At 37.3% G+C, this 21,528-nt stretch overlaps 1 protein-coding gene across 1 annotated transcript in view; it reads right to left on the minus strand.

The window, feature by feature from the left end:
• KCNK2 (potassium two pore domain channel subfamily K member 2) overlaps positions 1 to 19,620 on the minus strand; it is a 285,195-nt gene extending 265,575 nt beyond the window's left edge. Inside the window, exon 1 of the mRNA XM_072647837.1 lies at positions 19,312 to 19,620. Within this exon, the coding sequence (XP_072503938.1) occupies positions 19,312 to 19,345 (34 nt within the window). The 5' untranslated portion in view covers positions 19,346 to 19,620. The remainder of the gene's footprint in view (positions 1 to 19,311) is intronic.
• Between the last annotated feature and the right edge of the window lie 1,908 nt (positions 19,621 to 21,528).

Genomic DNA, 21,528 nt, shown 5'->3' on the forward strand with positions numbered 1-21,528 from the left:
AAAGAGAAATCATAAGGGACTTACTAAAGTTGAACTGTTTACATTCCTATATAGAAAGATAATATTTATAACTGTTGAGACTTTTCTCAGTACTAGAGTAGATGAAGGGTACAGGGTGAGTTGAATAGGAAGAGATATCTAAAAAAATAAAATTAAGAGATGAGAGAGGAATATATTGGGAGGACAAGGGGAAAAATAGAATGGGACAAATTATCTCTAACATAAAAGAAGTAAGGAAAAGCTTTTTCAATGGAAGGGATGAGAGGGAGGTGAGAGGGAAAAAGTGAACCTTACTCTCATCACATTTGGCGTAAGGAGGGAATAACATGCCTACTCAATTTGCTATAAAACTCTATCTTACACTACAGGAAAGTAAGGGAGAAGGAGATAAGCAGGGGGTAGAGGGATGACAGAAGGGAGGGCTAATGGGAAGAGGGCGTAAGTAGAAGTAAATACTTTTGAGGAGAGATAGCGTCAAAAAAGAGAATAGAATAAACAGGGGTCAGGATAGGATGGTGGAAAATATAGTTAGTCTTCCACAACATAACTTTTATGGAAGTCTTTTGCATAACTACACATGTATAACATATATTGAATTTGTTGCCTTCTTAATGGGGATGGTTGGGGAGGGGGGGTGGGGAGGGAGGAAGGGAGAGAAGTTGGAACTCAAAGTTTTAAAAATGAATGTTAAAAATTGTTTTTACATGCAACTGGGAAATAAGATATACAGGCAATGGTGCTTAGAAATCTATCTTGTCCTCCAATAAAATAGAGGGGATGGGGATAAGAGAAGGGAGGGGTATGATAGAAGGGAGGGCAAATTGGGGAAAGGGGTAATCAGAAAGCACGTTATCTTGGGGTGGACAGAGGGGAGAGATGGGGAGAGAATTTGGAACTAAAAATCTTGTGGAAATGAATGTTGAAAACTAAAAATAAATAAATAAATTACAATTTTAAAAAATGTTAAGCCCTTTGAGAGCCAGGAATATTTAATCCTTGAAACAATGTCTGGAATTTCTTAAATTGGTGATTGATTGATTGTTTCTATTTGATGGAGGCATATCAATGCTAACAGTGCCTTCTAAGTTTTAGCCTCCCGAAGGAAGTCCTAGTCATCTCATTCTAGCCATATAACTTTGCCATATTCTCTATCGCTTGCCTTAGTCAGCATGAGATGCCTGGGTTGCAATAGCCTTCAAGTTTCATGTGTACTGAAAGTCAGTCAGTCAACTAATATTTATTAAGCAATGTGTGCCAGGCATTCTGCTCAGTGATGGAATTACAAAGAAAGGTCAAAGACAGTCCTTTTTCTCAAGGAACTTATGGTCTACTGCAGAAGACAACATACAAACAGCTATATGCAAATAAGATATTTATGGGATAAATTGAAAATAGTCAACAAATGGAAGTCACCAGCTTTAAGGAGACTTGGGAAAGACTTCCTGTGGATGACAGGATTTTAGTTGAGACTTGAAAGAAGACAAGGAACATTAGAAGTCATGGATTTCATGGTAAGGGAGCAGGGTCTTCTCAGGAGCGTATGATTGAGTGCAATATGAAACATGGAACTTTCTGAAAAATGGCGGAACAGGCACCATAGGAACTGGATATGACTTTATCTGGTTTAATCCCCTAATTTGACAGATGAGGAAACTGAGGCCCAGGAAGATTAAATGGTTTGTCCAAGGTCATTCAGGTTCTAAGTGAGAGTCAGGGTGTTCAACTAGAAGACAGGGATAACAAAAGAAAACCTACAAGAAAGCAAAGAAATGATGGATGCTTTCAATACAATGCATGGTATTTAATATATAGGCTTTCTTGAAATGGAAAAAAAAAATAGAAGAGAGAGGTATTCTCAATATCCAGAGTAGAGGCGGCTCACCATAGGTGAGACTCTATGGGACTCTATGGGACCCATAAATTTCAAATATTCCGGGAAATCACAAAAGGATAAATGTGTTGTCCTCTAACTTTTAAAATATATATAGGGGGATTTCTCTTCAGGTGCAGTGTCAAATACATGACTTCTAGTTTGCCTCTCAACTTTGATACTTTATGATCCTTTCACCTTAAAATTCTATAATTCTTTTCACCTTAATTTCCCTTATACTTTTCTCCTGTATAGAACTGGAATAATAATATTAACTGCCCTGCTATCTCACAGGGTAGTTGCAAACATCAAATGAAATTACATATGTAAAATGCTTAGTATATATTAGTAGTATATTTTTTTACTTAGTGTGAAAAGAACTATAGAAAGTGAGCTATTTTGATTATAAGATGTGTCATAACATCCATCAATTAAAAAACTATGTGTATCGTATCACTTGGCTGCTTATGAGGACATCTAATTGTTCTTAGATAATGACTATGGTTATACAATTTAAAGTACAATGCTATGATTTAAATTCATTCTCTAAATGCTTCCTCATAAGCCACCAGAGTAGGTTATCATAAAATAGAGAGACATTGCAAATGACACACTTAATGAGCCATGGGGAAAAATTTTATGTGAATGTTTTTATAATAAAGTTACTGGCCCATTTTAATGCATAGCTGAGAGATGGGTCTTCTATATCCTACTTCTAAGGAAGATTAGTGTATAACAGATGGATATCATGGGGTTCAAAAATTGGTGCATGGTCAATAATGAGTTTTTTCTCTTACTTAGTACAGAGGAAGAACATAAAGGAAGGGTTAAACCTGGGGAGAAGTTTCCAGAATGAAAGACTGAAAATTTATAGGGCTGTTTTGTAGTAAAAATAATCCTATTCAAGTCATGGATTCATATTTTAAGATGTTTGTTCTCTAGTCAGGATGGCTGGGCTGTCTCCTTCAAGCTTTTCATCCTTAGACTCTAGAAATCCACATTTTCTCTCAAGCATAATCATCTTCACTGCCAAAAAGGAGTTATTTTTTCCCAAAGGTAACAAAAATGCTCTCTCTCACACTGTACTCAACAGCAGTCCATCATTAAAAATGCATAGTCTGTGGTTGAAGGGGTCCACCAAAAGCAAACAACATGATGGAATATCGCTTAAGAGGGATGTCAGGATGAAGTCAATTCCTGGCACTGTAGCAACATGTCAGTTTATAACAATAGGTCTGGACAGAATGGAATCTTTGAAAATTATTCCCCTAGTCACTGGAACTAAAGAACCATTTCTCCACCCAAAATTGTTTTGTGTTTCTTTTGTGAACATTTATATAAATTTAGTATCTGTGTACATATTGTCTGCCCCTTCCACTCTAATACAAACATAAAATCAGCTTCCTAGATGCAGCTAGGTAGTGCAACGGATAGAGTATTGGATCTAGAACCAGGAAGACTTTAATTCTTGTCTGGCCTCAGACAGTTACTAATTGTGTGACGCTGAGCCACACACAACTTCTGTCTGTCTCAGTTTCTTCATCTATAAAATAGAAATAATAATGCCACCGACCTCCCAGGCTTGTTGTGAGGATCAAATGAGATAGTACTTTATAAAGCACTTTGCAAACCTTTGATCATTGTCTACTACCACTACAGAGAAATACATGGAGGAAGAGGAGGAGGAAGAGAAGAAGGAAGAGAGATGGTTTTATATTTGCCTTTGTACCCTCAGTGCCTAATACAGTACTTAGTACATAGTAAGTGTTCAAAAAGAAAAAACAAAACTTGTGCTCAATTGAATGGAAGTGACTCAAAGAAGTTATATCCCTCATATAACATACCAAAATAAAATTCTCTAATTCTGGCATATAATTATGATTGTATAGGGGATACAAGTATAAAAATACAAAAATATTTTTTTAATTTATACAAACTATTGGAACATGTGCATTCAAGTGGGCTTTGACAAGACACACTTTTTCTAATTCACATTAGAAAGATATATTCAAGATGGGTGAAACGTGCATAATTGTAGGGAGTGGGGATGCAACTTGAAAGTAAGGAAAGATTGAAGATACATGAAAGAGTGGGGATGGTAACAGCGAAGATGCAATGAAATTGAATCACTTCTACACAAAGAGAGGTTTGCCTTAACAAGGAAAAGGATTACCCATTCCTGTGATTCCAGGGTAAAAGAAGAGACAGTAGCAGAAGGCATCTAGGTGATCTGAGATGAGTATGGGGGAGAAGAGGGAGCTCTTTAAGAATGTCAAAAGATAGAATTTAATTCATGCTTTTTGATACAGGTAATTCCTAGTAAAGGAACTCCATCCACAAATGCAAATAAGCAACTGCATAGCAATTTAAAGTCTTAAGAAACTGCGCAGGTCATTAGAGATTAAATGACTTTTTCTTGGATCCTATAGTTAGTATGTATAAAGGCTAAACTTGAATCCAAGTCTCTGTGATTCTCAGGGCAGCTTTCTATCCATTTACCATGCCACCTCTCGTATTTACTTATATGTTCCAAAAGTCTTACTGCAACGGTCTCCTGTCAAAAACTTCAAACTAAGCCAACTTTTGAGATGCCTTATATTTGTATTCATTGTATTTATTTATGATATTTACATTCATTTCTCTGACCACTAAATCACATTCATCTTTTCCATTTTCCCTTCTCTATGAGAAGATTGTTGTCTCTCACTTTAAAAGAAGAGAAAGAATGTAGAGAAGAAAGGAAGAAAAGTATAGCAGAATGTGAGGCAGCTGGAGCTTGAACTACTCAAAATGGTGATTTATGAAGGATTCTAGAAGCAGACATGGTCCCATGATTAGCCCCTCCTACGTGGGGAAAAAGCAATGAAATATTTGGGAATCTAAATGATTCCTCTACCCAATCTTTGGTCCAATCCATGGTGGAGGTAGCTAATTAAAGTTTGTTCTGACTTTGAAGGGGAGACTGGAAATATAACTCCAGAGATTATGGAAATTCCACAGAAAATAAATTGCTTCCTAAAGGATTTAGCTCTTTCTTGTTCACAGAATTTGTGCCTTCCTTGGTGAACAAGAAAAATCACAATGAATAAAGACATCTCCAAATACAACTCAATTTATTTTTCAAGTGACGTTATCTGCTCCAGCATAGGTCAAGTAAAGGTCACAGAAGATAATTTCATCTGGTTAGATGATAGCAGAAGCAATATGAATTTCTTCTAGACAGAAATTATTCTACATGAAGGGGTCCCATAGTGGGCGGAGGTACAAGGGTGAAAATGGCACTGAATTTCTGTGGGCTGCTAGAACAACATTCATCAATCAGGGCAGGAGATACCTAGTAATTCACGGGAGAAAATACATGGAAAGAGGGTTATGAAAATTACTCTAGTGCTCAACTGTCAATATAGCGTTGCTCAGAGTACGAAGAATAAAGCAACTTGAAATTTTAATTTAAGAAGGTCAACGTAGCATCATAAGTATTATCAAGAGTCGAAAGAATCCCACAGCTAGAATACAGCAATAGACAAATATGTCTTGTTCAGAAGAAAGGATGGATGGAGGAAGGAAGGAAGGCTCGAAACAAATTCTGAAGCTGCAGAACCCACAGAATGACAGAGTGAAGCAAATCTCCAGCCCAAGACAGCCTGGAAGGTTGCGGGCAAGTGTCTATTGTGCCATGCTGGGAACAAAGCGCAGTTTGGGTCATGCAGGCACAGAAAGGACTGAGCAGTCCTTGCGGGGACTCAATCTCTTACACTTGGGGCAGTTTTCAGACGTCACAGCCCCAAAATGCTAAGGACAAATTGGAAAGTCAATGGAAAAAAAGCAATGGACCAGTGCAGGAGAGTACAGTGGTCCAGGCAGGAGAGGGTTGGAGGAACCTGGGACAGCCACAGTAGCAGCAAGGGCAGCTACAACCACTGTTTCTGGAGTTCTAGACCCCCAGATTGTGGAGGGATCGGGCAGCTGGCACACCCCTTACCCCAACTGAAAGCAGAAAACACATTGACAAAGAGCTCAAAAGTCAAGTAAATACCTGGGGAAATGAGCAAAAAAACACTATAGAATCTTACTTTGGTGACAAGGAAGAGCAAAACATGCCAAAAGAAGACAACAAAGTCAAAGCTCCTCCATCCAAAGCCTCCAAGAAAAGCATGAATTGGTTTCAGGCCATGGAAGAACTCAAAAAGGATTTTGAAAAAAAAATTTAATGTAATTGGGAAATATTTAATAAAAATATATTTAAAAGAAAAGAAAATCCCCCTCCATTTCTACATTTATTAAAGCATACCATCTTCTTAAAAGCTTCAGGGTTCTCTTTCAATCCCAACACCTAAACTGCCTTCTTACTTAAAAATTCAAGAGTAGGATTAAATCACCAAAAGAAGATAGGTGATTTGGGCTATCCTCACTATTTGCCAGTGCTCCTTTCTAATCCTGTTCTGTTTCAAAGAGGGTACAGCAGCAAGCCAGGAAGAACAACTCATTGATTAGAACCTAAAAAGAGTAATTCTGCCCTCTGATAACACTCTCTCTTCACATCTGCTCAACATGTGGGAACTTCCTATTTAGAAAAAGAGGTTCCTCTCTTCCCTGTCAATTATGGTAGTTATGACATCAAGCATGTGTACTACCAGGATAAAGAAGTCTGATACTGGAAGTGTGTGTGTGTGTGTGTGTGTGTGTGTGTGTGTGTGTGTGTGTGTGCTGTCTTTTACTTTTTATTATATGGTACATTTTGAACTGTATCCCTCTCCTTCCTTCCCTTCCCATCCCTCCCTAGAGAAGGCTACCATTTGACATACTGGATCTTAAAGTTCTAGGAGTCTGTTCTGTTTTGTATTTCTTTTCCTTAGTAAAGGAGACTGAATAGTGAACTTAAGAGATGGATTTCTTTAAGCCCAGTAGTTAACTTGGGAGTTTGGGAGTTTAACATTTTAAAAATCTGTCCTCACACACTTAACAATCTGTGTGACTCTGGGCAAGTCACTTACTCTGTTTACCTCAGTGTCCCTATCTGTCAAATGAGGTAGAGAAAGAAATGTATATCTGCCAAGAAAACCCCAAATGGGGTCATGAAGAGTCAGACATAATTGAAACAATCCCACAATAACATGTCTCTATCAGAGCTGATTAACCACAGAAAGGGTTTTCTACAACAATACCCTTTTAAGAGTGGAAAACCAGTGCCAGGAAGATGAACTCAACCCGTACCATTGATAGCAGTACAAAGTAAAAATGAAGCTGAAATGGCTGTTCAGCAGTCCTGTTAGATTTCATGGTTTAATGTTTTAAATATGATCCTCTCAGGAGAGTAACATAGAAGCTGTGGGTTATTGTATCATGTTTTGCATCTCTGTCATATTGTGTTTGGAGTCTTTTGCTTTTCAAGATTTTGTTTTGCAAGAAGAAAATAAATAGCTGTCCTAAATCTGATATATATTGTACTTTGAGTACCTTCTCCCCTTTGAGAAAATCTCTAGACATGAGCCAAACCTAAACTTTAAGCCATTTACCACTGGGCTTTGAAGTGAGGATACTAAAAAAAGAAAGACAAAAAAAAAGGCTGGCCCCTCTTTTTAAAAGGCATTCTCCCCCAGGAATGAAGTGATCCACATGAAACCAGGAATGGGGCCCCTTGAGAAATCCACAGCCCCACTGGCCAGTGCCCGTCTGTTGTTACAAATAAAGAAGTAAATACAAAATAGATACAAAGTAGAATGCAGGTGAGGGGGAGATAACTAATAATTTGTTGGATCAAGAAATGCCTCTTGGAAGACGTACTTGAATTATGCTTTGAATTGAACTAGGGATCTCAAAAAGTAGAGGTAAAGAAAGAGAACACTGCTGGCATGGGAGAAAAATATCCTGTGCAGAGGAATGAAGGCTGGAGATGGAATATTATGTAAAGAGATTAGAGAGTAAGCCACCTTAGTTAGAATATAGTGTGTTTGAATACCTTCTGTGTGATAACCTAACTCTATCGGCAGTGCCAAAACATGGCATTCCATGTGTAATTGTAACAAAAAATGGGGACAGTTAGAAGAATTTTATACCATAAATATCATTATCATGTTGGGCAGTGGAGACTAGAGAAAATTATAAGGAAAAAATCACAATGGCATCAAACTGTATTCCAATCTATTTTTTTAATCTAAACTATTTATCAAAATGTGAAATATTTTCTTAATAAGGTAGTGAAATTGACTTACACTCTGTTGGCCTAAGAGTAACTGCTGGTCATAGGTCATATGATCATAGATTTAGACTTGGAACCTCAGAGGTTCCCCAAGTAGGTGATACTGCCTCCTGGGAGGTGCTAAAATGATTGGGGTCAGTAGTAGTGTGCTGCAGAGCGCAGCTGGGGTCTTTGGATTAAAATAAGGGGGCAGAGGAACCATAAGGAAAGAAGAGAGGAATATTTTGAAAAACCGTTCACACATTTCATCTGTTGTGCAACAGAGTTAAAGGTGTAGTGATTATATTACTTTCCAAATAAACACACAAAATAATCAGTGATCAAGTAAGTTAGCGCAGGTGAACCTGTAGTTGTTGGGAAGTCCAGCATGGATTAGGAATACTATGGTTACATGATGTAATATTGCACCATCAAAATTTCAATGCAGAAAAAAAAACCAAATTTCCAATAAGTTATTAAATTTAAGATGTCATCCTTTTTAAAAATCTTATATATTTTTGAAATGATGCAAATTTCAAAAAAATACTCTTAAAAGGTAAAAGAAAGTATATTTCTAGGGAGGTGCTGAGTAATTTTTTTTTAAAAGGGGTTCGTAGGAGTTGGGAACCTCTGAATTCTAGCCCTTCATTTTACAAGGACTTAGAGAGATTGAGTGATTTGCCCAGAATCCCACAGAGAGTAGTATAGAGCCAGATGGTGAACCCTGAATCCTACTCATTACCTATGTGCTTTAAATATACATAAAATGCATAACTTTTTGTTAAAATCCAGAACCAAATGATGGTGTTCATTATTGCTTGCCAAAGAGTTAATGTTTCCAGAAGGGTCAGGAAAATGAAGAGTCAAGACTGACAAAAGTTATAGAAGATAATGTGGGTATCCACCACCCCCTGGAAAATTTACTTCTGTGTGCACCATAGCCACGGTGTTTCTAGATATTGGAAAGGAAACACTAAAGGCCACAGACTTATCAGTTGATGGAAATGGTAGCAGATGGTCTACTACGTAAATACAACATCATGAGACGGAAGGGCTTCCTGGGGGGAGAGAAATTTCTCTTTTCCAGTTTTGAATAAATTCATAAAAAGTCAAATTTCTTTAAAAGTTTAATAGCAGCTTCTAATGGATGTCATCCCTTAATTTGTATTTGTTACACAAATCAAAATAATTGCTCAGTTAAAGTGCCCTAAAATGACCACTCTCTAAGGTGGAATGACATTATGGCATGGTTAGCTATTATTTTCTCCCTACGACAATTAAAAAATACATTTTCCTCATCCTCAACACATGTGGAAAAACTTGAAAAGAAAAGCTTCTGGCAAAAAAGAAGACAAAGAATACAATCTCCACTTTTTCCTTGGGGTTTCTCCATTTATTGCTCATGTCATATCAACAAAAGCAGAATGGATGATTCTAGTAGAATGATACATTTTTTTTCTTTTTCAGAAATGTTTGTCTTTTTCATGTCATATGAAAAAAGAGTACTCTTTTACTTGTTTATTCTATTATGCTTTTAATTGTCAAGTAGTATGGGATGCACCCATCTGCTAATAACAGCTTCAAACGTGTTTGTTTCGTAGTGTCCTTCCTTAAACTTTCACCAAGCTATCAAAAGGAAAAGATAAATCTTGCAGTGGAGGAATGCCAGAGAGGAAATCTGTCTTCCTATTACTCTGTGGCTTACCACATCTTAGAACTTAAATAATAAAGCAGCCCATATGTACTTATCCTGTCACCATGTTATGACCAAGCTGACTTTCTCTTTCTAGAGCAGAAAGCATCATACCCAAAAAGGATCAGAGTCCACTGGTGACATTGGCAAAACTATGTCTGTAATGTCCAAGAGAAAATGCTCCTCTCTAATAAAAGATATGTAAAAATAACCATTTTCTTTCTAACAGAAGTTAGGCAAAGACATAAAGATACCTTCATATTTAGGATGTGTAAAGCAATCTCATCTAGTTATAGCCAGATTTCTATGACGTCAGTTGATTGACAGCTTAGTCAATACATAGCTGGCAAACTTCAACAGAAAAAATGGAAGCAATGGCTGTCCCTATGTTAGAAACTGCCAACGTGGCAAACACTAGCTGTCCGGCTAAAGGATTTCTCTCTTTCTTAACAAATGATCTCCCAAAGGGAAATTGGTTGGTGCGAGATATGAAGTGTTAAATAACATGTACCATTCCAATATCAGTGAACAGATAGTAATGATGTGTGACTGAATTGGAACACTGAAATAAATTCAAGGTAGCTAGATGGATGATTCAGTACATAGAGCACTAGACTTAGAATCAAGGAGATCTGAGTTCAAATCCTACCTTAGACCCTTGATAGTTATGTGACCCTGGGTAAGTTATTTAACCTCTTTGTGACTCAGTTTCTCCATTTATAAAATAAGGATATAAGTTGTGAGGATCAAATGAGATGGCACACATAGAGATTTGCAAACTTAAGGTGCTATATAAATGCCAGTTATTATTATTTTAATCACTTCTAAAAAAATGTTGTTTTCCAAATCAACTTCCATAGCTTCAGGATAAGACTAAGCTAGTGAAGAAACCTTTTGCTTCGGCACTGCCCCCTCCATTTGTTCTTGGGTAGAATGTAGAGAAGATAGGGTATCTCATATCAAAGCAAGGAACACCATAATCTTCTGTTTAAGAAAAGAAGACATTTTACCCTGTGGAAGTAAGAATTCCTGATTTCCTTTACATCACCCACCCATCCCACCAACAACAGCAATAAAGAAAACATTAACACATAAAGCAAAAAAGGAACAAGGTTTTGGGGGGGTTTTTGTTTGTTTAGTTGGTGGTGGTATTCCCCAGAGTGGTTGAAAAACACATAAATAAGAAAAGCCAGTGTGGATGCTTTACTTATTATTCTCCTATGCACCTTGCCCTCTTTTCTCTAGGTTTAAAAGCACAAAAATGTCTAAATGGAAAAAAATGTCACTTGCCACTATCCTCTTTAACACCCTGTAACATCATCCTGTTAACTCTAGTGCTTTTATTTTGACTTTACGGTCTATAGCAAAGTTATAATAATGAGAATTCAGGGTGAGTAACATCTAAGCAAAGCGAAGACTTCTGTCAAAAAATTTTTTCTCTTTTAAGGAAAAATGTACTCTGTCTCAATACCTCAGTGCTGTTCTCTAAGGTGTCTAGTGAGTGAAGTCACTTTTAAACCAAAATTTACACAATGAAATCAAAAACAAGAAGTCCTTTAAAAAAAACTGGAGCTACGTTAAGCTCATGAAGAAAGTTATCGATTATGCTGGCCACACAGTATTCTGATTTTAATAAGTATCCAGATATTTCACTCAGAAATGAATCAATCAGCCAGTAAGCATTTATTAAGCACTTACCATAGTCAAGACATTGTGCTAAGCACTGGGGACACAAATGTGGAGAAAGAATGACAGCTGCCCTCAAATGGTTTGCAATCTAAAGGGAGAAAATAATAGACAAAAGGACGTTGAAAAGGGTGGAAGGTGGGAGGTGGAGGGGAAACACCTGACCCTGGGAGCATGATGGAGAAGTCAAAAGAACTAGCTAGACTGCCTAGAAAATAAAGAGGTAGCTGCCCTGAGTCCTGTCCTTAAATGGATGTTTTAAAAAGATCTTTTTGCTCCATTCTCCAACCAGAGAGGCTAATGAGGTGTACCAAGGATGACTCAATTTTGCAGGATAATGAGGTTCCTAGGTTTGAGGTTCCTGGAGGCATGATGGAGAAATACAAAAAGGTACAGTTGGATGAGAAATGAAACCAGTCATTTCCTTGAGGATAGATATCTAACACTTGTGCTAACCACCCTTGCATCTTACTATTGACATCCATAAAGACAACCTGCCTTTGGAATGTTTGAAGGATTTAGCCCTGAATCTCACTCCATACTTAATGTACCTCTTTCGAGCAAAGAGATGAATTTTACACATTGCCATTTTAACCCTGCAGAATAATTTTGCATGGTCTTGAGTTTTCATGCCCAGTACCTATACTTTTTAGTTTTGGGATAGGATTTAATATGGAATTGTTGGGGAAAGGACAGGAGGAGATATTTATCCTGTCACAAGTAAACAGAGCACTTGGGGACTCGAGATAGCAAAAGTACTCCATCGAGGGTGAAAGTTTAGATATAGTTAGTTATGCCTTTGTGCATAGAAGAGTATGTATTTCATTATTCATTTTAAAGGTAGCAAAAAACATGTAGGAGGTAGATCATCCAGAGATTAAGGGACAGAATCCTTCATATGGAGCTCATTCAGAGTACTGATTGTAAATTAATGAGTCATTCAAAATATTAACATAAAAGTCTCTCTCATAGCATTAGATTCATGGATTCCTCTAGTGCTTTGAAAGGGCAGTTAGGTAGTACAGTGGACAAAACATCAAGCCTGGAGACAAGAAGATGAGTTCAAATTCAGTCTCAGATACTTACTAGCTGTGGGCAAGCCACTTACCTCTGTTTGCCTCAGTTTCCTCATCTGAAAAATGAGTTGGAGAAGTAAATGGCAAACCATTCCAGTATCTTTGCCAAGAAAACTCCAAAGGGGATCACAGAGAGTAAGAGACAACTGAAAAATGACTGAACAGCAAAAATTATATATATTCAATCTCACTTTATCCTCACAAAAGCCCCAGGAGGAAACTGTTACTATTATCCCCATTTTACAGATGAGGAAGCAGAGACTGATAGAGGTTGTGACTTGCCTAGCATCTCACAGCAAATAAGCTACTGAGGCAGGATTTAAACTCAGGATTTCCTAACTCCAAGTCCATCCTTTTATCTTTTATGTGTTACTGCCTATCAGATGACCCAGTTTAACCTTTCTGTTCTTACTCTCTATAAAGGAGAATGTCTCATAGACATTTTATACCATATACTACAATAAACTCAAGCTGAATATAGGATCTAAATATAAAGGATCACATCATTAAAAAGAAGTCAGAGGAGAACAAGATCAGGTACTTTTCATAACTGGATAGAAGTGAATTTCAAATTAAGTAAGGGATAGAGAAAATAATAAGACATAATTTTTAAAAATATTTAATTTACATGAGATTGAAAAAGTTTTACATGAACATAATCAACATTATTAAAATAAGAAGGAACACCATCAACTGGCAAAAATATTTGCATCAAATATTTCTAATAAGGATATGAGAGGGAAGAGGAATGGAATAGAATCTGTTATGTGCCAACACTGTGCTAAATGCTTATCAATACTCTTTACAGCCTATATACATATATATATATATACATATATGGAATTATTAATAGGAATGTATAAGAAAGAGCTCTACCCCATTGGATAAGTGGCCAAAAGTATAAACAAATAATTTTCAAAAGATGAATTGAAAACTATTAACAATCATAAGAACTTGCTCCAAGTAGCTACTAATATTACGTTGTTCAGTTGTTTCAGTCATGTACAGCTCTTTGTAACTGCATTTGGAGCTTTTCTTGGCACAGATACTGGAGCACCATTTCCTTCTCCAGCTCATTTTGGAGATGAGGAAACTGAGGTAAACAGGGTTAATTGACTTTCCCAGGGTCAAATAGCTAGTAAGTGTCTTAGGCTAGATTTGAATTCAAAAGAGTGAGTCTTCCTGACTCCAGGTCCAGTGTTATCTCAATTACTAATAAGACAAAAGCATATTAAAAACACTCCAAGGTTTTGCTTCCTACCCAGAAAGTTGGGAAAGATGACAAAAGATGTGAATAGCCAAAGTTAGAGAGGATATGGAAAGATAGGGAGACTAATACGTTGTTGTTTGGGTAATTGTCCAACGATTCTAGAAAACAAGTTGAAATTAATGTCTAGAAAGTGGCAAAAATATCATACCATTGGACTCAGTTCCTACTACAAGACATGTACCCCAGATAGGTCAGACAGAAAGCTCCCATGCAGATTAAATTATTAGTTATGGCCCTTTTTTGATAGTAAAGAAGTGTAGTAAAGCTCATCAGTTGGGGAATGGCTAAACAAATCATGGTGCATGAATGCAATAACATATAACTTCACTAAAAGAAATGACAAATATGAAGTATTCAGAAAATCTCAAGAAGATTTATATGAATTATTGCAGAGAAAAAATAAGTTGAATCAAGATAACAATATACATGACAATGGTTAGCAGGAAAACTAAAATGAAATTCTGCGCAGTATAACTATAACGACCAAGTTTGGCCCCAGAAAAGAATGGAAAAAGAATGTGCCTCCCTCCTTTCCTTGGAGAAGTAAAGGATTATGGGTGTGAAAAGCTATTTTTTATAAAAAAGGAAATAAGCATATATTAAGTGCCTGCTATATACCATACACTGTGCTAAGGCCAAGCACTTTGTGAATATTATAGCATTTTATCCTCACAACAACCTGCTATTAATATCTTCATTTTACAGCTGAAGAAATTGAGACAGGCAGAAGTGACTTGCCCAGGAACACAAAATTATTAACTATCTGAGGCCACATTTGAATTCAGGTTTTCCTGACCCCAAGTCCAGTTCTCTATGCACTATGGTGCCCCCTAACTCTTGAGCAAGAATGGGATGGTAGGGATATAGATGGAAATATTTTGTGGTTGCTCTCGTTCAGTATTTCAGTCATATCCAACACTTTATGACGCCATTTGGGGCTCTCTTGTCAAAGATACTGGAGTAGTTTGCCATTTCCCTCTTACTCATTTTACAGATAAGGAAACCGAGGCAAACAGGGTTAAGTGACTTGCCCAGAATCACACATCTAGTAAATGTCTAAGGTCAGATTTAAACTCAGATCTTCCTGACTCCTGGTCCAGTGCCCGATCCACCGAGCCCTTAGATGGAACTGTGCATGATATAAAAATAAAACACGTAAAGCAAAAAGTGTTAACAAAAATAAAATTATACAAAGTAAAGAGTACTTTGCAAATATTCTTTCTTTCATATTCATTATTTTTACTAGTGTGTGCCACAAAGCCATCCATAACCTCACCTATTATTCTCATTATAGACAAACGATCTCTTCTCAGCTCAATCCTGTCCTTGATGGCAATTACAGAAAAAGCCTCAGAGCATGACCTGGTTTAGCAGAACCCATGTACAGACCGCCGCAGAGTGGTTCCTTCTGAGATGTCAGAAGATCAAATCATGCCCCTATTATGCTCCCATTTCTCAGATAGGAAAGACAAACAAGTGCTTGATCTCAGATCCTCCTTCCCCTGAAAACACAGACTGACAGGGTTCCTCACTCTATGAACAGAGATCCCAGGGAATGCATGAAGAGAGAACTCAGAGTCAAAACTAACAGCTCTGGAACTAGGGCCAACCAACACCAAAGGTGCCTGGGGCACGTAGCATCATTTGAGGTACTCAGAAATCAACTTTTTATGACAAATAAGGATTAAGGGGAAGATTGGGGAGAGACCCCAAATATCATGACACAAGACTACAAGTCTTTTTAGCTTTTTAGTGGAGAGACAGACACAAGAAACATTAGGAGGGACTTAAGGATACTGGAAAGCCCCTTCTAGTGTGCTTTCTGGGAAAGCAGGTAGAAAGGCAGAGTAGGTACATGGAGTACCTTGCATGAATGTTATGTAATTAACATTATCCATTATAATAACTGGATGCTAGGCTCAGCTGTTTCTACCTGCCAAGAAGTACAAGTTCAATTAATATCATCTAAATGTTTCATGATTGAATGAAGGACTTGGGGTCAGAAAGCCCCCCGTTCAAATCCTGCCTCAGATACTACCTGTGTGACCTGAGGAAGTCACTTATACTCTCCTAGTCTCAGTTTTCTCATCTGTAAAATGGATATAGTAGTAGTATGTACCTCACAGGGCTGTGTGAGGATAAAATGAGATAAACTGTGTTATGTCATAAGGCTTGCTTTGCCAACTTAAATCACTGTAAAAAAGTTAGTTATTTTGTTATTGTTACAATGATGCAACATCTTTATTCTGGAATCACTAGAACTAAATGAATACGTATCCAAATCACTAAGAAAAATCATCCAATGTTCTGACACTGTTGCATTTAACTTTGATCCCAATAATTGATGTTGGGAATTATATGGAAGTATCTTTTCCTGGAGATTGGCTTCTCTGCATTATTATGGTACCCAGATTCTCAAGACACTTAAGTCACCAAAGGATTGAGGAGGGGTTAGCCTCCTATGCTGGTCAACAGTAAGGGGATTCTCTTTGCCATTATACTTAGTAAGGAAACATTTCCCCCTTCCTCTCCAAGTGTGCTTTCCCTTGGCAACCTTTCTTTTCACCACACACACAGCAAAATCAGTCCCCAGCAGCACTTGTTATCTGTCATTTGCTTCATTTTCCAAGGAAGTGCTTCTCCCTCTAATGCAATTGCTTCTGGTAACCACGCCAACCTCCTGTAGACATTCTACCTACTGGCACAGGATGCCCCATGGCTGAAATACTCAATCCAACAACAGGATGCTATACTTTAATTTCTGTCCCTGTGATGTACACCACATGGCCAGGCAAATTGAAGTAGCAATGTTTAAGACCAAGGCTGACGCCTTATGGAACAATCCAGTATGTTTTGTTCTGTACAAGAGCACTCACAGAAGTGAAGCAACCTACCATAAGCCCAAATTCCTCACATGACTTTAACTTCTGCAACATCAACCAGTAGGTACAAGGAAGACCATAAGAAGGGTAAAGGTGAGCTGCTTCAACCTCAAAATACTTTTTCCTTGCTCTATTTCTTTTAAGAGATCTTAGGCCATAATAAGTTAACTAATGCAGCTAGACAAGTTCTACCAATAATGTGGGGCAAAGAGTTGGTTTAACAATGGCCAATCCACTTTTCTGAGCCATTTTAGTGCCTAAATTGGATTAAAGCATGGCAGATCCAGTTAACCAAGCCATGTAAGATGTGAAAATCAAAAAGGTGAAAATCAACTCTAAAGCAACTGATAAAGTGACTACAAGAAGACATAAATTCAGATATCACTGTACTTTGCATAATTTCTAAGATCAATATCCCTGGATTGTCTTGGTCGTTCTTTCCCCATATATGTGAGGTCTTTACTTTCTAATTATTTTATATTTTAAGCCCACTATGAGGAGAATATGGGTGTCTCTTTTTACTGCTTATTCATTACTTGGTGTAATGGCATCCTTTAGAAAACTTTAAATAACCATGAGGATCAATTATAGGATTTCATCAATAATTTAATTCAATATGTATTTACTAAGTACAAAGCACTATGCTCAATACCAAGCCTTCTGAGCATGGAGTTTAACCCTACATATTCCTTTTCAATCAAATCCTCTAAAAATCTAAATTCTCATGCTATACAGTAAATCAGTGTGTGCTCATCTTCTATTCAAACATCTTTCTCTTATTTCAGCAAGAGCTATGGATCTTAGATAACGTCATTATTTTTTGCTTGAAAATGAAGATCTTCATTCTAAAACATAGAAGAGATTCCTTTCATTTCTAATATCATTAGCAAATGGGCCACCAATTCATCACCTTCCCTATGCAGAAAGCTCAATATGATCCTTGTAAAGGTTTAATTTGCAAGTAGAAATAAGTCCAAATGGAGACACCAAGATGAATCAGTGGCACTCCCAAGAGGAAAAGGCAAATTTATGGAATTATTTAAGAGGATTCACTTTAATGTTAGAAAGTGTTCACCGAGTATAGCAGGTTAGTTTTAATGCCACTGATACAAGCTGATTCTTCTAACAAGTCATATGAATTACTTCTTAAGACCACTCCTATTCAGAAGCAACACTGCCATACAATCATCTTCAAAAAAGTTTGTTTGGACCCAACTCCATTTAACATAAAACTTTCCTTACCTGCATAGTTCTCCACTGCTCTGCTTTTTCCTCTAGAATATTTTTCTTTTTCTCTTATTTCCCTGTTCTTCCTCCATGTAGACACATATTCAGTCTAATACCATGAACCCTTCCCCCCTTCCAACTCCTATGGTTGCTGGTTCTCCTGCCCCCTTACACTTGAAACCGGCCTCCTCCATCTGTATGCAGAGCTAACTAACCCTCCAAATCATAGTAATGCTCTGAACTTGATCATTTATATTTGCCTAGTCATTTATCCCAATGTTACATGTTCATGCTAGCCATTGGATAGTACATATGTGTTCCCTGGACATGGTGCTCACCGTTAATTTTTTAATGTCAGTAAGGCATTTGGAAGAGTGCCACCGTTGAATGAGTGCTAAGTTTAATATCTTTCAAACGAAAAACAGACAATTTGCTACTGTTAAAGAAAAACTCAGAGTGAACAATCTAGTAAAATCTCCTTATTATTCAGCTTAATTTTACCACAAGTCCAATTTTGTGCCCTTTTCCTTAATGAAGATATATTAGTATAGTAGGACCAGTACTTAATGCAGGTAAGCATTAGGAAAAAAGAAGTTATCCACTGTTTCCCCCAAAACTAGTGACATAAAGAGATTCTACTATATTTTATATTTGAGTAGTGCTATGCTTCTGAGGAGCTCACATCATATTTCCAAAACCACTTCATTTATCCCTCAATATTCCTAAAAGCTTGGCAGAGGTAGGCAAAGATATTACTTTCTCCAACTTGTTTATGGAGAAATCAAAGTACAGAACATCTAAATGTTTTTCATAAAATAAGTCAGCAAGCCCACTGTAGTCTTAGGGAAGGGGGAAACGGGTATTAATTATTGACCCCAATTAGGAATTCTCGCATCTTCTCCAGTCCATTCCCAGTGCTCTAATTCATCTCCTCCCAATCATACAAATAGGATTCTGAAACTTGTTGATAAAATTCTTTTTCTATAAATTCTAAATGATGCATGAGCCCTTATCTGAACAAAGAAATTCATTCCCCCTTTATGCAAGAGGTCCTGGTCATAACAGGGAGACAAAGAAGATAAAGTATAAATCATTATCCCACAGATACATTGAAAGTTACAGATGTGCCTAAAATAATTGTATTATCTCTATATGCAATGCAAGTCTGATAGAAAATACCTGTTATAGTATCAAATATGCCTGTATTAATGTATAACTTCTCTAAAAATTACAAAAATAAAGAAACAAACTCCTGTATTATGGAGTGACTCAATGAATTTAATCATAGACTAGTTTGTAACAAAGACTTCCATAAAATGCTAGCTTTCAAGTAGATTCAGCATGATGCAAAAATTTGGAAAGTAAATTTCCAAAAGAGCCTCCTTTGCTATAAAACAAAGTGCTCAGAAGATTGGAAAAAGATACTTACAGAAGAAGGTTTTTTTTGCTCGTGGGTTCATCATTTGGTGATGTTTTCATCAGGAGTCATCATGCTTTTGATCCTTAATATTATTCTTCCTTGAAGGTTTCTTCTCTGTAATTCTCTGCACCAGGTCACATCCACTCCCAAGCCATCGTCCCATACTGTTTTCTTGCTTTCATGAACGCTGCTCCCATAGATGGATTTCCTGTCCAAAAGACTCAAAAGTGAACGTGTGTTGCTGAATGCTAGTGAACTATGCTACCAAAATACTCACTGTCTTAGCATTTTGGCTCAGGAGCACATTCCCTGATTAGGGATGATGAAGAACTGCAACCCAACTGTTCCAGAGGACTTTAAAAGACAGATGCTTCTTCCTTACTATGAATGAACAGATCAAAATCATTAGTGTCATTTATTCTCACTAGTTCTCTGGGGCTCATGTACTATTTACACACAAAGCATCCATGTACTGGATGCCATATAATGACCCTACCAATTGCTAGAGGATTAATATCCCAAGTATATTTTAGAGTCAGCCTTAGTATGCTTTGAAGTACATAATGTTTTCCATTCTTGAAAGGACAAAGAGATCTACGTTGTCAAAGTTTATTTTTAAGCTAGTGTGCTTGCTAAGTGCAGTGGCGAACAGGCTTTCCGTGCCTGTAGTACCATTGCTGGAACCTATTAATGCAAACAGATGAATTCTTGGCTTGAGTCCACATAGGCTTTTATTTCTTTTTCCTTACCTTATCTAACTTTGCATTGATTACAGCATTTTTTCAATTCAGAAATACTATCAATTTGGTTAGCCTCCTTATTTTAATTCTGCCAATGTTGATGCACTATGGAAAAGAAAAATGAGATGCAAGATCCAATAGGCTTGGCTGAACTGAGAAAGTTATTCATCAGAGGTAGATTCCATTACTGAAAAAGTTTTGGGGACCTTGGAGAGAATGAGTAGGAGAAAAAGAGAGGGAGAAAAAGAAAACACCATGCTGGGATTATTAGCTTTGCCTCTTCACATGTTCTCCCATTGTTTGGAAAGCAAATTGCTCTGGTTTGCATAACCCCCTACTGGTATGCTCAACCCACCAAAATTAGCCCACATGTCATCTAATACCAGTCTAAAACTTGTGGAAACACATTATTGCTCTTATTAAAGCCATAACAAAATACAGCTGAGCAGTGTGTGTTAGGTGGTAGGGTGACCCAGAGGTAATCCAATCTGTGTTATGGAATTTCTAGCCCTAATTTAAAACATCTGGTTTTGATAGGACAATAAATGTGATAATGTACATTAAAATGCCAGCCTCCAAGTAATGTGAGCCTTCTACCTAACAAAAGCAGCACTTATGCTTCAGATCATATAAGTGATACATACAAAAAAGACTACTGACCCACCTCCAATGGGACATGAGCATTTACTTGTGTTGTGTTTTTTTTTTTTTCCTCCAGAAGTGGGAATAAGTTTTCAATGAACCATTTACACCCTCTTGTCTGGTCCCCCTTGTGACCAGCTGCATGAGTTTATGAGGCAGCTGGGTAAGATTAAGGAAGTAGGTCTGTGTTTGTGGAAAAGACCAAAGCTAACTGGACCAGAGAGAAGACTGAACCCCTGACCTTGGTCTTATTGATACCATGCCATGTTTCATTCATCTGAGCTAACCAGCCAAAGGCAAAAGAACAGGTTAAGATCAACCAGATAACTTCTACGGCGCCTTGCACACTCTGTGCCGCACAGCACTTCTTAAAATGGGGCACTGAGAATTTTATCCCAATACAGGTAAATGGAGGCACAGTGTCCTCAAATGATCATGACTTTAAAACATAAAGTGATTCAGTCATGGAAGTGGTCTTAGAATCTTGAGACTATTGGCAGAGCAATCAATAGTAAGGGGGCATTTTGGAAAGTAAAAAGAAGAATGTCAGATGGGACAGGTAGAAATTGAATGAAGGACTGGTTAGGGAATAACCACATTTCGAAATGGAAGGAGGCGTTATCATCCTCTATGGAAGTGCCTGGGATCTGGCCAGAAATTCCCTATTGACCAAATATTTATTTTTCAATGTGTACTATCATTAATTATGAAACACACACACCACAAACACACACATACACACACACATGCACACACACACACACACTTTTTTAAAAAATTTCTCCCTATGGCCTGGGATTAGACAATGTTCTAATAGTCTTTGTCAGACAGGGACAAATTACTG

The sequence above is a fragment of the Notamacropus eugenii genome, chromosome 2, assembly GCF_028372415.1.
Source record: "Notamacropus eugenii isolate mMacEug1 chromosome 2, mMacEug1.pri_v2, whole genome shotgun sequence".
Lineage (NCBI taxonomy): Eukaryota > Metazoa > Chordata > Mammalia > Diprotodontia > Macropodidae > Notamacropus > Notamacropus eugenii.